This window comes from Bradysia coprophila (genome assembly GCF_014529535.1).
Source record: "Bradysia coprophila strain Holo2 chromosome IV unlocalized genomic scaffold, BU_Bcop_v1 contig_5, whole genome shotgun sequence".
In the NCBI taxonomy this organism is placed as follows: Eukaryota; Metazoa; Arthropoda; class Insecta; order Diptera; family Sciaridae; genus Bradysia; species Bradysia coprophila.
Window position 1 is genome coordinate 1,572,304 of NW_023503374.1, and position 19,727 is coordinate 1,592,030.

The 19,727-nt window shown below is 40.1% G+C and overlaps 4 protein-coding genes and 1 long non-coding RNA gene across 10 annotated transcripts; 2 read left to right on the forward strand and 3 right to left on the reverse strand.

Moving 5' to 3' along the window:
• Window positions 1-78: 78 nt before the first annotated feature.
• LOC119071515 (60S ribosomal protein L38) lies at window positions 79-698 on the reverse strand. Its single transcript, XM_037176390.1, has 2 exons — window positions 541-698; window positions 79-449 (listed from the first exon to the last, which is right to left on the reverse strand). The coding sequence occupies exon 2, from the start codon at window positions 447-449 to the stop codon at window positions 237-239; it is 213 nt and encodes a 70-aa protein (XP_037032285.1). The 5' UTR covers window positions 541-698; the 3' UTR covers window positions 79-236.
• Window positions 699-2,046: 1,348 nt separating this feature from the next.
• LOC119071513 (retinol dehydrogenase 12) lies at window positions 2,047-7,969 on the forward strand. 6 transcript variants are annotated; one of them, XM_037176383.1, is made up of 8 exons: window positions 2,047-2,237; window positions 5,954-6,301; window positions 6,361-6,408; window positions 6,464-6,523; window positions 6,922-7,095; window positions 7,154-7,361; window positions 7,425-7,626; window positions 7,706-7,969. In XM_037176383.1, exons 2-8 carry the CDS (start codon window positions 6,106-6,108, stop codon window positions 7,895-7,897), a joined length of 1,080 nt encoding a protein of 359 aa, XP_037032278.1. In that variant the 5' UTR covers window positions 2,047-2,237; window positions 5,954-6,105; the 3' UTR covers window positions 7,898-7,969. The 6 variants fall into 6 exon arrangements, with proteins under 6 accessions (XP_037032278.1, XP_037032281.1, XP_037032277.1 ...); XM_037176386.1 differs by having other exon boundaries at window positions 2,080-2,150; XM_037176382.1 differs by lacking the exon at window positions 2,047-2,237 and adding an exon at window positions 2,385-2,582.
• Window positions 7,970-8,890: 921 nt separating this feature from the next.
• On the reverse strand, window positions 8,891-9,986 carry LOC119071517 (6-phosphogluconolactonase). The gene is made up of 3 exons (XM_037176392.1): window positions 9,374-9,986; window positions 9,068-9,307; window positions 8,891-8,998 (listed from the first exon to the last, which is right to left on the reverse strand). The coding sequence occupies exons 1-3, from the start codon at window positions 9,764-9,766 to the stop codon at window positions 8,897-8,899; spliced, it is 735 nt and encodes a 244-aa protein (XP_037032287.1). The 5' UTR covers window positions 9,767-9,986; the 3' UTR covers window positions 8,891-8,896.
• A 160-nt stretch (window positions 9,987-10,146) lies between these two features.
• On the forward strand, window positions 10,147-19,727 carry LOC119071516 (anaphase-promoting complex subunit 1). The gene is made up of 20 exons (XM_037176391.1): window positions 10,147-10,484; window positions 10,568-11,036; window positions 11,096-11,464; window positions 11,522-11,602; window positions 11,675-11,972; window positions 14,364-14,705; window positions 14,766-14,864; window positions 14,927-15,095; window positions 15,169-15,262; window positions 15,326-15,633; window positions 15,698-15,955; window positions 16,033-16,351; window positions 16,413-17,303; window positions 17,371-17,553; window positions 17,619-17,970; window positions 18,032-18,233; window positions 18,289-18,626; window positions 18,688-18,837; window positions 18,896-19,229; window positions 19,299-19,727. Exons 1-20 carry the CDS (start codon window positions 10,464-10,466, stop codon window positions 19,707-19,709), a joined length of 5,688 nt encoding a protein of 1,895 aa, XP_037032286.1. The 5' UTR covers window positions 10,147-10,463; the 3' UTR covers window positions 19,710-19,727.
• On the reverse strand, window positions 12,098-12,511 carry LOC119071518. Its single transcript, XR_005086677.1, has 2 exons — window positions 12,301-12,511; window positions 12,098-12,243 (listed from the first exon to the last, which is right to left on the reverse strand). It is a non-coding gene; the product is annotated as an uncharacterized LOC119071518 (long non-coding RNA).

A 19,727-nucleotide genomic window follows, 5' to 3' on the forward strand; every position in this document is an offset into this window, starting at 1 on the left:
TCAATAGCCTTTTCGTTTCGTTGTCATTGACGCGCTGTCATTGACGTGTGTGCAATAGATGAACCACAAACTTTTTTTTTATTTTGGAGAAACCATTTTATTGCGTGAATCAAGTGAACAACTTTTCCATTTACTTACAAAGTATAAAACAACGAAATTGTCATTCAAAAACCACTTGTTATTCGGCAACACAACGACGTCCAAATTTTTTTTTCTCCTGTCGCTTCACATCATTTTCACTTGACTTCCTTCACTTGTAGACCAGGTGGCAGCGATTGTTTCAATTTCTCTGCTTTCTCTTTGTCGGACACCACTAATGTGTACAGGAATCGTGAGCAGCGGATCTTGAATTTGGTGTTGTCCGGATTCTTCTTTATCTTAACAGCGCGTGCATCCTTTCTGCGGGCCTTGATCAAAAAATCCTTAACCTCTTTGATTTCTTTCGGCATCTGGAAAATCAATTAGAAAATCGACATTTAGTCCAGTTCTCCAATGTGCCGGGGTTGGCTTTACTGTATGCAATTGATTTTCGTTACTCACTTTGCCTAATTGATACGATTATCAACGGAATTCGAAGGAAATAAAAAATCTGCGTGCGCTATTGACGTTTAGCACGTTCCAAAAGACCTGATGCAAAATGGACGGTCGGAGACATCCGTTTTTTTGTAGACATTTAGACCCAGGTGAAATATTTTTTTGATTTTTTTTTGCGCATTCCCAGCCAAATTTATTTTATTTTCTGGGTTCTAGTGGTTCTAGTCTGGGGTACCTGGGGTATGACGAGTATGACATTTTGGACAAACTCCGATAAATTGAAGATTTTTTTGTTTTGCTTTTTTTGTTTTGTCAAATTGAACTTACAAATAAACACTGGCTGTAACCAAACTATGTAAACACTGAAGGTAGTGGAAATGCGCAGTTACGCACGGAACCCTACTTTCAGGTGAATTTAGTTTCATTATGTTACACAAATATTGAATTTGTGTGCGTCAAGTTGCAGCTAGTGGTGGGGTGAATAGACTGTTATGATCAGAGCGAGAAAACCGAAGGCTTGTCAAAATATCTTCTTCTCTTTCATCATAACACTATTCGATTGATTCGATTCAATACAAACTTATCAGGTGCACCAAATTTAGGAGTGATTTCACTGTAGTTATGTAAGAATAGAAGCTGTGAAAATGAGAACTCCAGTTTTTGTTTATAAATCAAGGATCACCGAAAACATTTAGAAGATGAAAAAGCACAAGAAAATTTGATGATGGCAACATTACAAAAATGAACTTACCTGAAAGTCGGGATCCGTAATTTCTCTGATACGCTGAGGGTTTGCATTACCTTCAGTATTTATATACTTTGCTATCTTTTTTGCCCATTAAATATGTTACAAGTTTGAATAACCAATTATAGGTCAAATATACTGACCGATCACAATGATTAAGAAACTAAGCATTTTACTTCGTCTACATTGCTATGCGATGTTTAGGCCAGAATGTGTTTTAATTCCCCATTGATCAAACTCAAGCGTAAAAAAGTTTTGCTCATTTCGTCTACACTTCACTTGATCCATAGATTTACACTCGATAGATGTTAACAGCGCCACCATGTAACCTCTCTAGTATCACTATGCACAGAGCTGATAATCTTCCGCTGTTGGTAGATCACATTAGAGTTTCAGTTTTCATATCTATGTCCGAAAACCAGGGCTTAGCAAACTGAGTCTAAACCAATCTCTACATTGCATTCACTTGAACCAGGTAAGCTCTTCCTCATTTCTCCAGTGTATTGGCGCGATTCAGGAAATAGCGTCGTCAATGCCCTTTATTTCCTATCTGAATATGAACTAATCTTTCAATACTCACAGTCTGTAGCGAGTGTAATAATAGTGAATTACTATTAGTAATATTATTGTTCAATTAAACTGTAGTCAATATTAATTTCACCAGGTCAGAATTCAAAACAGATTTTGAGTAAATTGCGCTGATTTACTAAGACTTCATCCACAGATGAGAGTGACTTTCTTCAGGTGGGCGTTTTGGTGAACATGTGATGAATTGTGGTTCGTCCAAAACTTGTTTACATCACAAATCAAAAGTGACCAAAGTGACATATGTATAAAAAAAATTCGGAAATTAATCGCAGAAATTATAATTGTAAGTGATTCGATGTTAAATTCGATGAAATTGAAACTGAATCATACGAAGAATTGGTCTCGATTCGTAATAGATTCACCATAATTCGTGATTTTATAGTTTTTTCGTCTCAACATCGATTTATTGATTTAATCATTTTTTTGTCTATTTAATAAATTGTACTTTGTTTATTATGATGCACAACTCACACCGATGATGTTCCGATATTTCACAATACAGTCATTTCTTTCAGATTTATAACATTTTTTGTAGTTCAGACGAGTGGTGGCAAAAGTTATGCATTCAAGCTAGTTGACTTTAGGCCGTTCGCAGGGAATGTACGTTTAATTTTTGACTGTATAATAACGACGTGTGGTGTTTGTTATAAATTGTTTATGAATCATAATTGTTTTTTGTATGTTTTCAACACATCGTTTCACCGTTGATTATGAGGTAAGGTTTATTTGCTAATTAATACTATGAATACCTTTCGGACAATGAGAAAAGAGTTCTTTTCTTTGTTGCTTTTGGCTTGATGAAGTTCGATGAGTTCGATCGAAAACATACTATACAATTATATACATTCCTAGACGATATACATATGATATATACCGTAACAATAAGTAAATTGGTAACGTTTTAATTCATTAATTCGTGTTCGGCATAATAAACTGTGAAACTGTCTATTTAGCACTTTTATTAAACACAAAAATGTGAGTTGTAGAAGGTAGAACGACATATATACGGAATTCGTATTATGGATTTTACATACAAAGAAATATTTGATATTAATTAGCCGAAAGAAAAAAAAAACGTTTCGACCATTATTAAGTCAAGTTCCATCACATTCAATAGTAACCTTGACTTTCTAATGAAAAAAAAAATCAGATTTACAATGTGTTGAGATTTGGTTATAAATGTACATAATACTATACACACAGCCAGCCGGTTGTTTTTCTACCATAAAAAGATTCAAAATTTTTATGAGAATGAGAAGATCTCCGTAATCGGTTGAAATAAGATTTTTTTTTTAAGTTTTTATTTGCGGTCGAGCGTGTTTTTATTGCATAACATTTACCAACCTATATTATTCTCGTCATGGCAGTGTTTATGAGGAAGTTCGTTTTTCATGAAGTATCTCTTGTGTTCTACACTCTATGAGTGGTAAATTCGAGGTGACCGTTCGATGTAAGAAAAAAGTAATTTTTGTAATTATTTGCGGTATTGAAGTAAATGGTAACGTTACATTAGTTCAAATAGGCAACCGAGAGGTTAAACATTTTTCGTGTTTTGGTTTCATAAATGTATACATTCGACGAGCTATAACTCTTCTAACCAGCGCCTATTATGAGAATTTATTTATTGAAAATTGCCTAGATCTACCAAAATTTCCCGAAGAAGTTTTTCGGTAACTTTTAGGAAATTTTCGAGAAATCTTGCTGAATTTCGGTAATTTTTTAGTTATAGTCCCTGCTGCTACTTCAGATTTAATTTGATTTATGCAATAATTAGTGCACTGTCATTATCAACCATTGGATATGATGGTCGGACAATCAAACACTGTCATCGGTGATGTACTATAAGACCTGCCGATGTGTAAATTTACTGCAAATTTGACATTTTTAATCGATCGTATTGTCCAAGCAAGAAATGAGGCACCGTAATTAGTATTTTCAAATAGACCTTGAGAGACCTTGTTACAGACGACATGCATATGACCAGTGTTATTATCAGCATTGTAATAGGAAATGAAGCGATCGGTTATCGACGGTCTTCTTTTTCATGAGCTTACCCAACTTCTTAAGGAAAATGTCTGCTTTAGACCCAACGGCGCCAAAAGTTTCGAATGCGAGTGGCGTAGTGATGCTTAAGGTCTACATACGAGAAGTATTTTTCATCGGTTGATTTGAAATCTTGTACTTCAATTTTGTTAACATGCATTTCAATATATGAAGGACTATATTACCCAGAACTTGTCATTAATTTTGTCGTCGTTATCGATAACAGATGAATATCCGTATGTGAGTATGTGACAGGTTAATGGAACAGCAATTTTGTTCTGTTACTTTTACTTTTGTCTGTTCTGAAGAGATTTGCGTTTAAGGGGCTAACTAATTATTTCCTCATCTTATCGGCATTAAGAACTTTTCTAACCATCAGTCATACGCACGGGCTATCAGAAGTTAAATGCCAATTCCTAACTCATTGCCTATTATTTTGGTAAATTTATTTACCCAATTTACTGAGTTACCCAGTTTACCACACATACCAAACAATTTACTAAACTTACCACAAAATAAATTCGGTAAATTTCACGAAACTTCGGTTTCACGTTGTTAACACTAGAACCGGTACGACGCGACGTTTGAGAAATGTGATTTCTAATTAATTCGCGGAGTCGACAAACCATGAGCTACTTAAAGTTTGTGATGAGGTCGACATCTGTCGAAAAATCCTAGATTTTATAGTATGATGTTCCTTACATGTATACATTCACTGTGGAATAAAATTATCGATCTTTTCTATAGATCATCTGCAAGGACGTTTATAATGCCAACCGCGCTAAAATATGCATAAAAATCAATGAATGAACCATTTAACGAGAACCTTAAGCGAGGCTATGTCTGAAGGTACCATAACTCGAAGATGATCTATACTCTCTTCGTGATAAGTGCGAGAATCAATGCGTACACAATGCGCGCTGTGTAGACAAATTCAATTATCTTCTCATACCGCAAGCACACCCTAAACCAAACCGTTGACATATTTAACAATTTAATTAAAAATATTTAACGTGCGTGAAAGTTTCTCGATCGTTGTGTTATATTCATCTGTTGAATCAATATCCGATTTTTTTTTATTTTGATTTTAAACTGCACATTCCTACATAGCGAACGACGATATGATGAGAAAATATTTGCTTATTAGCGAGTTTTTTTTTTATCGACTGATCGCACTAAAAAGTGTGTAAAATATGACAAGTTTTCTTTGGGACAAACAGTTTTGTTAAGATAATAGAGATTACCACACAAAGCTTTGTAAATTGATACATATCGGATGTACATGGGAGGAACGGGAAGGAAACGTTTTCTTCTCTACGTTTTCTCTAAGGTCGTGGACAGCAACAAAAAAGTAGCTTTTTTTACTCTAGATATGGCTCTAGGTACTGCAACAACAGGCAAAGGAACATATTTTATTAACTGTCATTTGACCTCTTATTTGTGGTCCGTACGGCAGTGGAATTTATTTGGTACTACTTGGAGGCCCCTTTTTAAAGTTCTGTTCTTTTGCCTGTTCTTCGAATGCGTTGATACAGACCTTCCTAAGTTCAAGAGTTGTTGGCAGTTTCTTGAAAGACAAATATTAAAGTCAAATCTAAGCAACGACGAAGACGATATGCCAATGAAGCATTACTTTGTACTGCTTAAACAATCAAATCGATGAAAAATTAAGCACAACGAGACACTTCGTGAAGTTGATTGGCATAGGCTATTGCATATCAGTCCCTCATTAAAAGAGATCGTTTATAGAGTATGTCACGCGTGCGAAAGAGATGCAAGATATGGTTGAAAATTTAACAGAAAGTGATGCAAGTAGTCGTCATGCGTGACATACTTTATGAATGCCTAACATAAATATTGAATCTACATTCGAACTACCAGACACGAAAGTCTTTTGTTTTCAGATTTTTATTTTTGAGAGCTAGCTGGAAGTGCACTAACCAACTAGCGTATAATATCTCAACTGCCACACATTGTAGGAAATTGGTGTCAAACTGTAGCCCTATCTGGTCAAAGCTAACTCTCATTTCTTCTTTATTTCAGGCAATATGGTAACTAGGCGCAATGTTACGTGAATGAACAAAACGCTACACAAATTTGCACAGTCACAAAAATCGTCGTTCTTTAAGGGGGAAAACGCGAACAATTTATCCATCCACTGAAGATCAAAAAATCAACGAAATATAACACACAAAATGGGCATTCTATTTATCCTGTTCTGCGGAACGAGTGTCGTCGCCGCTTTCTTTCTATTTTTCGCATTCTACTTCACACGTTCATCTAAGTCAATGCCCCGATCGTTCGACGAACTAAAATGGGAAATAATTTGGCAATATCATGGAATTAGGGGTCTGGTCGAAGATGCGATTTTGAAACCAAAGAATCGAGTTGGTGGGTGAAACGTTTTTTGTTTCAGACGGAATTTGTTAAAGCGACCGTTTTCCTTACAGATCTAATTAGCTTGGAGGGAAAGGTTGCCGTTATTACGGGAGGAAATCGTAAGTCAGTTTAAATCCTGTGAGTCATTCACTTAACACTTTCTATTGTTGACAGGTGGTATCGGACTGCGTGTGGTTGAAAAGTTGATGAAATGCGATATGACTGTCGTAATGGGTAAGTGGCCGAGTCAAGTTATTATTGGGGTCAGCAAAAATCCCAAGTAGCATTTCAGAAAAAATAACTTATTCGTTAAAATAACGTTGTAGCAACGTTGCCACAACGGTTGTGCAACCGTTGTTGCCCGGTTATAGTTTAACCTACGTCAATTAACCGTTGGATAACCGTTAAACAACGAAAAAGTTAAAAATTATAGTTGCTCTACCTTAAATTTTTAACTTTTTCGTTGTTTAACTGTTATCCAACGGTTAATTGACCTAGGTTAAACTATAACCGGGCAACAACGGTTGCAAAACCGTTGTGACAACGTTGCTACAACGTTATTCTAACGAATAAGTTATTTTTTCTGAAATGCTACTTGGGAAGATGGTTCACAATTCTCAACTGATTTACAGGCGTAAGAAATCCAAAGGAAGCCGAGGATAATGTGGAAAATTTAATTGACGTCGGGTCAATGAAGGGCAAAATTTTTTACGAACGTTTAGACACCGGCAGCATGCAGTCGGTGAGACGATTTGCGAAATTCGTTCAGAGCAAATTTTCCAAGGTGGACATCCTGATCAATAACGGTAATGATCTTCCCCCCAAGGCCGTCAATTTTATTGAGAGTTTAATTGTTGATCGCAGCTGGTATCATGGCGTCACCGTTCCAAATAACCGAGGATGGCTTCGAATCCCAATTGGCTGTCAACTATTTGGGACACTTTTTGCTGACCCATTTGCTATTGCCACAGCTGAAAGCCGGTGGTACAAAGGAATGCAATTCGAGAGTCGTAAACGTGTCATCCTGTGTCCATCTCATTGGCAACATTAACTTTGATGATTTGCACGGAAAGTATGTCGTGGAACAAGAAAATACTTTGCCTTGCCATTGATCGGAACATTTATTGTCCCACAGGAAATACTACTATCCGCCGGTGGCATACAATCAGAGTAAATTGGCTCAGGTGCTATTCACGCGCTATCTGCAGAAGGTTTTAAACAAAGATGAGGCCAACAATGTTCAAATTTACGCCGTTCATCCTGGTGTCGTCGATACGGATCTATTCTGTCATTCCAGTACCACGTACATTCCATGGTTCAAAAAAATATTTTTTAAGGTGAGCAGAGCAGTGTAGGTCCGTGGCAAACATTATTCGATTCAAATTCTTTTTTCTCTTTTTTATCGCCTGAATTCAGACGCCCGAACAAGGGTCACGTACGATTACATATGCTGCTATATCGCCCCGACTGGAGGGAAAAGGTGGATCATATTTAAGCAATTGTACGCTCGTCAAAATCAGTTCGTTGGCCAAAGATTTAGGTTTAGGAGAGAAATTCTTTCAGGTTACATGCGATATGCTTGGCATTGAGGATTTCTTCGCCGTCTAATTTCAATTTTGTATTTTTCTATCCCAATTTTTGTACTTAACGTCGTTCAATAAACACACACAGTTCGATGAATTTTGTCTTGGTTCTTCGATGGACGTAGATGGCGCAAAGGTACTTATTTTCATCAATTCATTTTGGCTGTCGTTGGAGTCATGGCACCCGAAGAAAAACTCTGCCAAAAAATGTAGGAGAAAATGTGTCTTTAGAAGTTCTCGCTTCGCTTCCCATTTAAACCGAATTTTTTCCGAGACAAAACTGGAATCAACTTCCAATTGAAAAGTGTTTTGAAATCTAAGATTAATTCTCAGAAATATGACTAGTGCTAGGAAACTATTATTAGACCGGCTTTTCTTATCGTCCGTCTTTGGTCTACAGTCTTGTCAGGGCCTAAATATTAGAAGTCTTTTTTTCTTTTTGCAAATTTAGTGAAACTTAGCAACGCACTTCAAGCAAAAGTGATCATAGTCGACAGCTGCCAAATAAAGTACTATTTTGCATGAAATGGTTTTTTTACACTGTCAAGTTTACATACCCTATTTAGAGGACCACTCATGCTTGAAGTGCGTTGAATTTTGTGAAATTTAATGAAATATTTCTAAGTATCAGGCCCTGAGTGCCTGTGTCAGAACAAGCGAATTTTGTCAATTTGTCAGACTACTATTCGACCTAATGCCGCACTGTACTTTCGACTCACTTTGGTCAATGCATTCAAAATGCCTCCTGCTTCCAACCTCTCGCATCGGTCGACCTCGAAACTTTGTTTTCTTCTATTGAATTGAATTTTGCATTTTCACCACTTCCTACCGGCAAAGACATTGCGTCAACCACACCCAGACTATTTTTTAACCAGATGTGTGAAATACAGTTAGGTGTGGTCGCCACTGGTCGGTGTACTTTTGCTCGTAAAAACTCTGATGTGCTTCGGTAATATCAAATTGGTTTATTGTCGACAGTGCAACAACTGCACAAGAATTGTTTTCTGTTCATTTTGTGTCGCAATTATAACAATGCAGCAGCGCCTGCATCGAGTATCCAAGTGACGGTCCCATCGATTACTTCGACCAGACCAGCCGGCAGCGGTTTTTTATCAACGAAAATTTGCTAAAGTGAAAATGGTCACGTAAATATACGCTGAGCGATAAGCGAAATGCGGTTGTAGGTGTATCTCACTTTTACAATATCAGCCTTGCCACTTCCACTGATCGGAAATATGCAAGCCTTGGAATGCTTAATGAGAGTGTACGTCATTGTTACGCGAGACGGCGGTGGCTTTGGAGAGTCTGCTATCGGTGCAATTAGCACGTCTTCAGTTTGTAGCAATGGGTGATTCGGGAATAAAGAGCACGTATGACCATCAGGACCCATTCCCAACAGCAACAGGTCGAATTTCGGAATGGTTTTGAAGTCCAGCTGAAAGCAGACGATTTAATCGAATTAGATGTGGACAAAATATCGAATTTATGTCACACCACGCACATCTTGTATACCAAAATTTTTGTAAATCTCCAGTTCATATGCCTGGGCACAGTCTTTCAATTCCAGCGACGTATCAATCGTCACGAACTGATCTTCGGTTAACTTTGTGTGGGGAATGAATTCGGTTCTGTATTGACCGAATGTCGAGTCGACATCATCGAATTTCACGTATCGTTCATCACAGAAAAACAATTTCCATTTCGACCAATCCGTCGTGGATGATTGGGCACCTGTTGCCATATAGCGAACTAACGATCCACCCGATAGACCGATGCGAAAGACACCAGATTCGTTTATTGCCGTCTCAGCAGCTTGCTCGATTAGCCGCCAAAGTTTGGCTATCACTTCCGTTTCGTCACTTACGTTCACTATTTGAGATTTATTTGGTGGCATTGTGAAGAACTGTCCGAATTTACAATGAATGAATGAATGGAAATATTGGACGACTCAATCAAACTAATAAAAAGCGAAACCCGTTACTGTACAGTAAATGCAGTGTGTTAAGTGTGTTGCATCTAGATGTGTCCGTATAAATATCACATCGTACGATGGAACGAAAGTAGTTAGTCTAATTGAGTCTCTATTTCTTAGACTTTTATCATTTGTTGAATGTTGAATGTCAATTAGGTCGAACGTTACACTCATCATAATGCAACAAGTGACGACATCTGCTATTCAACACTTTAAATTGTTTAATCTCGTAAAGTGTTAAGAAAATGTATTTCGGTTCAGAAGCTGTGATTACGTCAACTATATAATCTCGGCCGGACTTTTTGGTCATTATTTTAGTGCATGTACAGTAGCACTCGAGAAACTACAAGTGCTACAACTACCAGTACATCGAGTCAGCCTATGTCTTAGCCAAAAATTCCAATACTTTGGCGCCATCGAAATCGAATCGAAAAGTAGAATGGAGAGTAGGTGGCGCCCTAGTCGCTTTTTGACAGCGAATTTCTGTTTTCGGCTTTTTTTCAAATAGTGTCACTTTAACCATTTGTATCGTTTTCAATTTGCAACTTCTTAATTTAGGAAGTGAGAAACTTATTTGATTCTGGCAAATCAAATCAATCTGGAAGAATTTAGTGAGGTGATGATCGCCTCTGAACCTCTGGTATGTGTGCCGCTCTATTAGCGGAAAAGAAATTATCCGGCAAGTCGTTAAGGTTATGACAATCTATTTTCAAACAAAACCAGGAATTTATTCCCCGGGGTCGTAAGGCGGTTGAGGATCACCCAGGACCCTTGGTATCAAAGAAACAAATCAATATTCCATCTGAGCATTTGCTGCTCCATCGATTGCAAAATGTTAACATATCGAGCGGTGACAGCAGCATTGAAGGCTGGGTAATACGTGAAATGGTCACAGAAGGTTCAGCTGCACCGAATTCGACTGAAACGAATAGTTCGATTTTCGTAACCGAAAACGATTTGCACATCAATTCCGAAGAGGAACTCTATTTCAAAGGTCACACGGCCGTTTGGAGCAAAGGCATTGCTTCGGAGGACGGAGAAGTGTTGCCTAGAATTTGCTTCACCTGTGATACGCCAATCAAACATGCCTTCTTTTGCCCAACGCATTTCGTTAAAACAAAAGATCCGGACAAGCGACCCGATAAACGATTCGTGGATGAGGAGGAGGATCCGATTGGTATTTGCTTGATTGGTAACGGAAAGACCTGCCTTCGTTCGGCGCAGAAAGTGTTCATCGAACGTATCTTTCAGATTCCACATCGCTGCGGGTGTACTTAAGCACTGGCGAAGACTATTTGGCGAGCCTGGAATTTCCGGTGTCCAGCACCTGGTCAACGACATACGGAATTTTGTTGGAGAAAAATGCATCGATCACAACGGTCGATCACATACATGCGATACCGATGCCACGATTATTTTCGCTGGCACATCCGTTGGACGAGATGTGTCCCGTTTTGATGAAATCGAATTCGGGTGGCATTACCTACCTGACGGAAAGCGATTACAAAGTAATATTCGTGTGTGCAGACAGTGACTTGGTGCTGATGTACGACAACAAGGCCGGGAAACATTTGGTGTCGAAACTGCGCAAAGCGACAAAGCAAGAAACGAATTCTGTTGGTGGGTCAAGCGACATGTTTTTAGTGTTGAAGGAAATTAACAATCTTGATGTTACAGCTGCCAACGACACCATGGTCTCTGGACTGTTCAATTCGAGTCATCACATAGCAGCGAATGTTTCGTCCGTTAAGCTAGGAGGTAATTGACATGATTAGGGACTGCTATTTCACTGCTATAACTGATCACCCGATCTAATCTGTCCATTGCTAGCTAATCTACGAATGAACAATTCCATATTGTCAAAGTCAGCAATCGGTGGAAATACACCGCGTAGTCCCATATCTCAACGAACCCTCGGAAATCAGAGCGGAAGTCCTCTGTTGCATACGTCGAGCAATACACTCAATCGTTCGTTTGGACAATCGCCGTTGTTGAAATTACAATCATCGCTGGGCGGACATTCGTTCTCAGCACAAGATATACGAAAAGTTGGCCAGCCACAGCCGTCAGTTCCGGTTATACCAGAACTGTGTTTGGAACACATATGGACAGAGAATTTGAACAAAAGGTAAGTTCGTTGACACCCATTTCACTATACAGAGGTAAAACGGATAGATAGTCGATTAGCGATGCTAATCTTACGTTCCGGAGAGTTTCGATTTCGATGGTCTTTAGACGCGTTCACAAAATTCATTTTAAATTGACGAGAACTTTACTGACGGCATGGGTTCGTACAAATTACAAATTCTGTTGGTTCGTTATTGCTGCATTACCACGTTGACGTAACTCAGGACCGTTCGACAATTGCTGATGCAATTGTTGGTGGAGTTGTTGATGCGCTTGATGCAGATAAACATGTTGAATTATGTGATTGCGTGGCGGCGGTTGATTGTTACTGCTCCAAGTGAAAGTATGCGTCTGACCATTCGTGTTATCGAAATTGTTGTCCTGGTTGGAGTTTACACTGGTCACCACCGATCTCTCACTGTTTTCTTGGCGATTGTTGTTCGTTGACATGGTAGGGAAACGTTCAAACTAGTGCACACAAGCGACAGACAAAAAATATTGGAATGATGACAACGGCTCAACTTATTTTTAAGTAAAAACAAAATTATTTGCCACAAATTAATTTATTTACAAAGTCTGCTGTGCACAGGGGAGCTATTAACTTTGTCTCAGTGCTTGTCGATTTATTTAAATTTAGAATCATTACAATTGCTGTGCTGTTGTTTTGAAAGTAGGTCATGGCACAAAGCTCGTCGATTCACTGGCAATGTTCCGAAAAAATTGTGTTGCATGAGTTCCCCAAGATCCAAGGGTTTCGAAACCGATAGGAATGACAAAGTATCGTGTTATCAATGATTGATAAATAGTGATATAGTGATAGGGATAGTGATAGTGATAGGGGAAAAAAGTTGGAAATTTCATTTCGATTGTGTTGTTTGTTTGTGGCCAGAGCGTAGCGAGAGCAACAAGTCACCCGACAAAATGAGGATTCTTCTGAAAAACAGAAAACGAAATCGGACGCATTTTCCACTCTCAAAAAAATTCTTCGAAGCTTGTGTGGCTGGTAAGAGGTCATCAAAAATCGAAAACTTGCTCTTTTCTTACAAAAATTTCTCCAGTTAGAGCCGTACGGGGTCGTGTGGGGTATCATTAGAAAGGTAATTGCATGTACTTCCGGGGCAATTAGGGTCTTATTGGGTTTGAAATTCATCCACGCTGATATATGTACAGTTGAAGTTTTCAACCGAAAAAAGACTGAAAACTTACACTTTTCTCACGGAAATTTGTCGAGGTACACGAAACGTGCATGGTCGTGTAAGCCATTTACTAACAATAAAAACTCGCCATTCCGTGCTTTGATTTGTGATCTCAGATTTTCCGGCACTTCAAGACAGGAAACTCCATTTTAAAATCGATAAGCTCGTGTGAGCTATGCATGTTGATTTGTTCAATTTTACTTAGGAAAGACAATGGTTTTGTCTTATAATTCGAATATTTAGCATAACAGTTGGCTATATGACGTCATCTGATATTGATACAGAAATTGCAAATAAATTACCTAATTGGAGGTGATTCACATTCACTGAGAAAGTTCTGGAACATGATGAGTTACAGGTCGCATGAGTTATAAATATTAAAAAATGATGAAACTACGAGAAACTGAACTGCGACAACATTATCGATGTTCGTCACATTATTTGTCAACCTGTTCACAATTCGATGAAAATCGAACTTATTCGAGTCAACAACAAGTTTGATCCTCAAGCCATAGACCAAACCTGAATGAAATAGTTACTTGCGTGTGTCTTTGACGATTCATTTTAGGCAATTTCGCGGTCTGTAGCCCGAACGAAGTGAGACCAATTACCTTCCACATTCACTCCTATAAAAATTGGACGAAAAATCCTCCGTTCAAACACCAAGAGTGCCTGCTCATCTCGTTGTGTTCTGCATCAAGCTTCCGATCCATACGTTACAACTGATCGTACCTGTATCTGTCGTATCTGTACAGTTAACACTTAAGGTTACGCATGAGCGTTTAAGGTTACGAAAGAGTTTTAGAAGACTGTAGTAACTCCTGTTACCAAGCGTCACCCTTCTGTGTGCTTCCTCTTCGATACTATTATCACTGTTGATCTGCGACCCAAGGTAACTGAAGCAATCGACTTTGACTTTGAGACCGATCTCAGCAATTTCCGCTTCAATGTTCTATTTAAAGATGTCAACATTCCGTCCAACTTAATCTAGGTCATCAGCATAGCGTAGCAACTGACTCAACTTTCTGAAGATTGTACCGCAGGTTTCCACGTTTCTCTCTTAAAAAACCATCTAAAGAACAATGTTGAAGAATAGAGCTGCCAGTCCATCGCCTTGTCTAGGCCCTTCCAAGGCTCCAAAAGTTTCAGATAGAGTAATAGCCACACACTCACTCACGATAATTCCAACATTGCAGGGAATACGTTGAAATGGCCACTCATGGATTCATTCACGTCGATTTAATCGATCAAACATACATGTGTTACATGCTGTCCCGAACAAAATACCTTCAACTGATGCGTTTAGAAAAATCCAATACACCCGACACGCCCATATTTGGAGTTGCCACAAGTATACCGGCAAAGGACGCAGTGTGTCTGGAAAAATTGAAAATGATTGCAGTACTGGCACCATGCGGAACACTTATGATGTACTCTGGACCGCATTTAATCGGAAAAGTTCACGTCGGCGGTGTTCTGTCGAGCCTGGCAAATTTACCGTCCAGTACCACGAATACATTCGGCAGCGGATATCCCAGGTTCGTTTTGTGTGTTGGTTTGTTTGAAATGCATTTCTAACCATGATCGATTGTTCAAAGACGGAGCAGTCTACTTCCATCCAGTCAGGAAGCTAAATTTGAAGATGGACTGCACATGCTATCACCGGTGTATCCGCTGCAACCTCAGTTTCCTTCAAGGTACGTTGATTCGTTGAAATAACAGGAAAATTTTATTCGATTTCTGTGAACCGGATGTTCAGGGGCGGATTCTGTTCGGGTCTGAAAGATGCAGCTGGTAATCGTTTAACGTTGGTTTATCCTGGCGGTAAAATGTATCGCATATCAGTTCCATTCATTAGCGAGTGTCCGTTCGTTACAAAATGCTTGGTCGGTTTGAAGCAAGTGCTCATGAAAGATGTAGCTATCCAGGTAAATATGGCAAAACCAGAACTCCTCTGCCGTCTAGTGAAACCAGAAATTTAATTTTCATTTTTCGGGCAAGCTTATGGCTAAATGGTTCGTCATGCGTAATGCTCCCGGTTCAAAGAATCTAAATCCCCGTCAAGAGTGGTCCATATTCAAGAATGTGTTGCTAGGTAAGAAACAGCCAAAGAGTGGTCGGATTCCATGACAAACATTAAACCTAAATCTGTGAACAGAATTGATGGGTCGACCGACACAACAACCGGATAACCAACATAGTAACACATCGAAACAATCGACAGCGGAGCCGAAAAAGCGTCGAAAAACGGAAAATCTGGGAGGGAATGACAAAGACTGGGAATATTTGGCGCAGATGTTCAGTCAAAACAAATTCGCTTCCAGCACAGACTCGAGCCATCTGAACAACGATCCAAATGCTCTGTTGTTCCCATACATTCCGCTAATTTTCTTCACGATGCATTTGATCTACGAGGAAATCAAACTGGACGAATTATTGAAAAGTCATTTGCCGTCACTGGCTGAGGTACATTAGTGATGTGACGAAGAGACCAACTTTTTTCATTAATCTCACACGATCCTCCCTGCAGTTCTTATACCATATGTCGATGGACTTACAACTGGAAACGTATTGTTTGCACTACTTTCTGGATACTCCCAGTCTAGTCTACATGAACTCAAACAGTATTATCAACGAGGCGAGTGCTAAAAAACTGAAATACACTCAGTATCTGCAGTACGACGTGCCCAACATCTTTCGGTTTGTGTACGACATCATCAACAAAAGGTCAACGCATCGATATCCGTGGATAAGTGTGGTGAACGATACATCGAAGAAAGTTGTGCAGGTACGATTTCACGGACGTTATGGCCATAACGCCATTCTCTTCTCCAGATCTAACGTTTTCTTCCGTTTGTCCTGCAGTTGGTAAATGCCATCGTAAACGAATGTGGCATCGACGAGGAACGCATCGAAACACTCGGCAAAGACTCCGAAATGCAGAATCAGCAATCGAATCCACCGGTGTCCAGATCCAAATGCATTGTCAACTGTTTCATTGATCTGGGTATGACGCGGCAACGAATTGAAAAATTGCCGACATCGATACACTTTCTGTTTGCCGAAGCGTTGGAATTGCATCGGTTGCAACCACCCATCGAAATCGGCGCAAAGGCGTATGAATTGTTGCTGCGCGCCGATCTGCTCGAGCACACATTGAGAAAAGTCGAAGTGATTGGCAAAGGTAAGTCTCGTCAGGATAACCTCACGCATCCACTACTGCCATTGTTGCCAAATTTTTTCAGACTTCAACACATCATTCCGAAACACGCAAAAGGAACACTCACTGTCACTGAAGACTGTTCCGTCGCCCATTCCAAAGTCGGATTCTTTAATTGCCGACGATGGCATGGAACACATTTTCACGAAATTACTTCAACTCCGGTTCCCCGAAGATCTTCGCATTAACGAGATTCGGCGACTGTTGAGCAGCTCAAAGCCTGTCTCCATCGATATTGTACAGGCGTTGGGCGTGTCCGATCACGATTTCATCGAGGAACAGGAAAAACAACTATTTGCCATGTGCACACGTACGATGGCACTGCCAATGGGACGTGGCATGTTCACGTTGCGAACGTGCACGCCGACCGCAACCGAAATTTTAACGATTCCGAAATTGTGTTTATCCGGCAAGGAATCGGTCAAGGGAGCTACGATTGAATTGCAACAAATTGAAGTGCCACCGAACATGAACATGTGGCCAATGTTTCACAATGGCGTTGCGGCTGGCCTACAAATCACACCAATGGCCAAGGATATCGATTCCACGTGGATAGTGTACAATAAACCGAAAACCGCCACTGATGGCAGTGCAGAACATGCGGGATTTTTGTTGGCGCTGGGTTTGAATGGCCATTTGAAAACGTTGTCGTTTATGAGCATCTATGATTATTCGGTTAAATGCGACGAAATGACCAGCGTTGGACTGTTTTTGGGTGTTGCAGCCGCATACCGAGGAACAATGGACATCAAAATCACAAAACTGTTGAGTGTACACATTGAGGCCTTACTGCCGCCGACGTCTCTAGAATTGGATATTCAACAGAACATTCAAGTGGCCTCAATTATGGGAATTGGAATGCTTTATCAAGAGACTGCTAAGCGACACATCGCCGAGATCCTATTACAAGAAATTGGTAATTGACTGGGTGGACTTTTCGCACACGGATTCGAATGTACTGAATGAATTTCCGAATATTCTAGGACGTCCACCAGGACCCGAAATGGAAAATTGTGTTGAACGAGAGTCGTATGCCTTAGCTGCTGGATTAGCCTTAGGTTTAGTCACACTGGGTAAGGGAGAATCGCCTGCAGGTCTACGTGATCTTCATCTCCCTGATACTCTACATTATTACATGATTGGTGGGAACAAACGTCCACTTACTGGTAAGAAACACAATACGTAATTGCCTTGACACAACGTCTTATCGCTTACCCATCACACATTCCAGGAGCCCAAAAGGAGAAGTATAAATTGCCCTCGTTTCAAGTGCGCGAAGGAGACACTGTAAATATAGATGTAACTGCACCAGGTGCAACGATAGCCTTAGGTTTAATGTTTTTCAAAACTGGCAACGAAGCGGTTGCTCACTGGATGAAACCACCCGACACAAATTATCTGCTGAATCTCGTTCGACCCGATCTGCTGCTGTTGCGAATCATTGCCAAAGGTCTGATATTGTGGGACACCATCGAACCGACAAAAAAATGGATAATTGATCAAGTGCCGGGTGGTCTGTTTTTCGATCTAACAAAGGGTCCCAAGGACATGGCAACATCGGATGTTGACCACGAAGCCAATTGGTTTGTCGAACGTAAAGACTTTGCACACAACGAATCGAAGTAAAATCTCTTACATTTCCAGTCAAGCGTGCTGTAATATAACAGCAGGAGCAGCCTTTTGCATTGGTCTTCGTTATGCTGGCACTGAAGACCCGATTGCATTCAAGACATTGAACAAAATACTCAAATTGTTCCTCGGAATGGAATCTCAGTTTATGGGAGAGTTTGCTGGAAAAGCAACCGTTGAATCTTGTCTGATGCTGATCGTACTGTCGATGTCATTGGTACGGCTACTGCATGGGCTAATTGAAAACATTTTACGAAACCTTTTCCATTTAGGTATTTGCCGGCACTGGCAATCTGGCAATACTACGAGTGTGCCGAATGCTCCGGTCACGACTCGGACAATCCAATACGCATGTCACATACGGCTCGCAAATGGCAATTCATATGGCAATCGGTTTCCTATTTCTGGGTGCTGGTCGCTTTACATTATCACGTTCACCGCAAGCGATAGCCGCTTTGGTGTGTGCTCTGTTCCCCAAATTTCCCACTCACAGCAACGATAATCGCTATCATTTGCAAGCATTTCGACATCTGTACACATTGGCCGTTGAACCTCGATTGCTTTTGCCGCGAAACATCGACACAGGGAAATTATGCTTGAGCAACGTCTCGTAAGTTTAGTCCGTCAAGACATGATTAGGCATTGATTGATTAAATTCTTGTGTCACCCAGATACATCGCTTTAAACTCAGACGAGTTGATTTCGCTACCCATTGCCCCGTGTATTCTCCCCGAACTGGTGAATCTAAAGGCGGTCATACTGAACGATTCAAACTATTGGCCCGTTTGCTTTGAGAAGGGAAAAAACTGGGACCAATTAGAGTATGTGTGCCACGATGTCGATGCTTACGAGACCAAGCTAACACGTCTTTCGTTGCAGGTATGCCCTAGCCAACTGTTTTTGCATTGACATCAAACAGAAGGCGGGATGTTTGTCCCATTTGGAAGACCCGAATCGACTGAAAAGTCTGTTGGCTCAAACGTTAACCAGTGAACAGTACAGTTGTTGGAAAATCAAACCGGAGACGCTGTTGAAATTTTCCAATGACGCCAAAGTGCAGCATTTTACGAATAAATTTCTGCAAATTTCGAACAAGCCAGCGGATATGTCGCCGGAAGAATGGCAACGCATCCAAATTTTTACGCTGCAATTTTACAATTGCCTCACCAAGGACCGAATGCACGGACTGCCCATATCAATGGATCTGTTACGGGTATGTATAACCGAACGAGCGACACTCACTTGCTTAATGTTTGACTAATTTTCCCATTATTCAATACAGTGTCTGGAACTGATCGAAAGACATGCGGCCTCAAACTACGATCTGTGGCAACTGAAGATGGTGTCCTGCATTCTACGGCAGTGCAACAAAAACATTTTACTGTCGCCGGAAATTCTGAAATCATTTTCCAGTCGACTGTTCACGGCAATGGAACGGTTACTGGTGCAACACGCGGCCTGTATGAAACGTTACCTGTTCTCGTCGAATACGACATTTTTGCAGGAGTCGACCGGTGAAATAGCCGCTAAAATCGCCACACTAATCACGTTCTACGATTTGCCGATAAACATTTTGAATTTGGTCGATTTAGGGGGTCAGTTGAACTATTTTCGGATGTTGGTTGAATTCAAAAAGCTTGGCCTGGACACGCACACCATTCAATGTGTATTCAAAGTGTTGAAATTGGAATAAAATGAAATTGAAATGAAA

Excerpts from the sequence above, each read along its gene's own strand:
- LOC119071516 (XM_037176391.1), top strand. The coding sequence starts at position 10,464 with ATGATCGCCTCTGAACCTCTG. Across the intron at positions 15,956-16,032 it reads CATCGAAGAAAGTTGTGCAG|TTGGTAAATGCCATCGTAAA; the intron begins GTACGATTTCAC and ends TTTGTCCTGCAG. Across the intron at positions 19,230-19,298 it reads TATCAATGGATCTGTTACGG|TGTCTGGAACTGATCGAAAG; the intron begins GTATGTATAACC and ends TATTCAATACAG.
- LOC119071513 (XM_037176383.1), top strand. The coding sequence starts at position 6,106 with ATGGGCATTCTATTTATCCTGTTCTGCGGAACGAGTGTCGTCGCCGCT. Across the intron at positions 6,524-6,921 it reads CGATATGACTGTCGTAATGG|GCGTAAGAAATCCAAAGGAA; the intron begins GTAAGTGGCCGA and ends ACTGATTTACAG. Across the intron at positions 7,096-7,153 it reads GGACATCCTGATCAATAACG|CTGGTATCATGGCGTCACCG; the intron begins GTAATGATCTTC and ends TGTTGATCGCAG.
- LOC119071517 (XM_037176392.1), bottom strand. The coding sequence starts at position 9,766 with ATGCCACCAAATAAATCTCAAATAGTGAACGTAAGTGACGAAACGGAA. Across the intron at positions 9,308-9,373 it reads AAAATTTTGGTATACAAGAT|CTGGACTTCAAAACCATTCC; the intron begins GTGCGTGGTGTG and ends GTCTGCTTTCAG. Across the intron at positions 8,999-9,067 it reads GCAAGGCTGATATTGTAAAA|CAAATTTTCGTTGATAAAAA; the intron begins GTGAGATACACC and ends TTTTCACTTTAG.
- LOC119071515 (XM_037176390.1), bottom strand. The coding sequence starts at position 449 with ATGCCGAAAGAAATCAAAGAGGTTAAGGATTTTTTGATCAAGGCCCGC.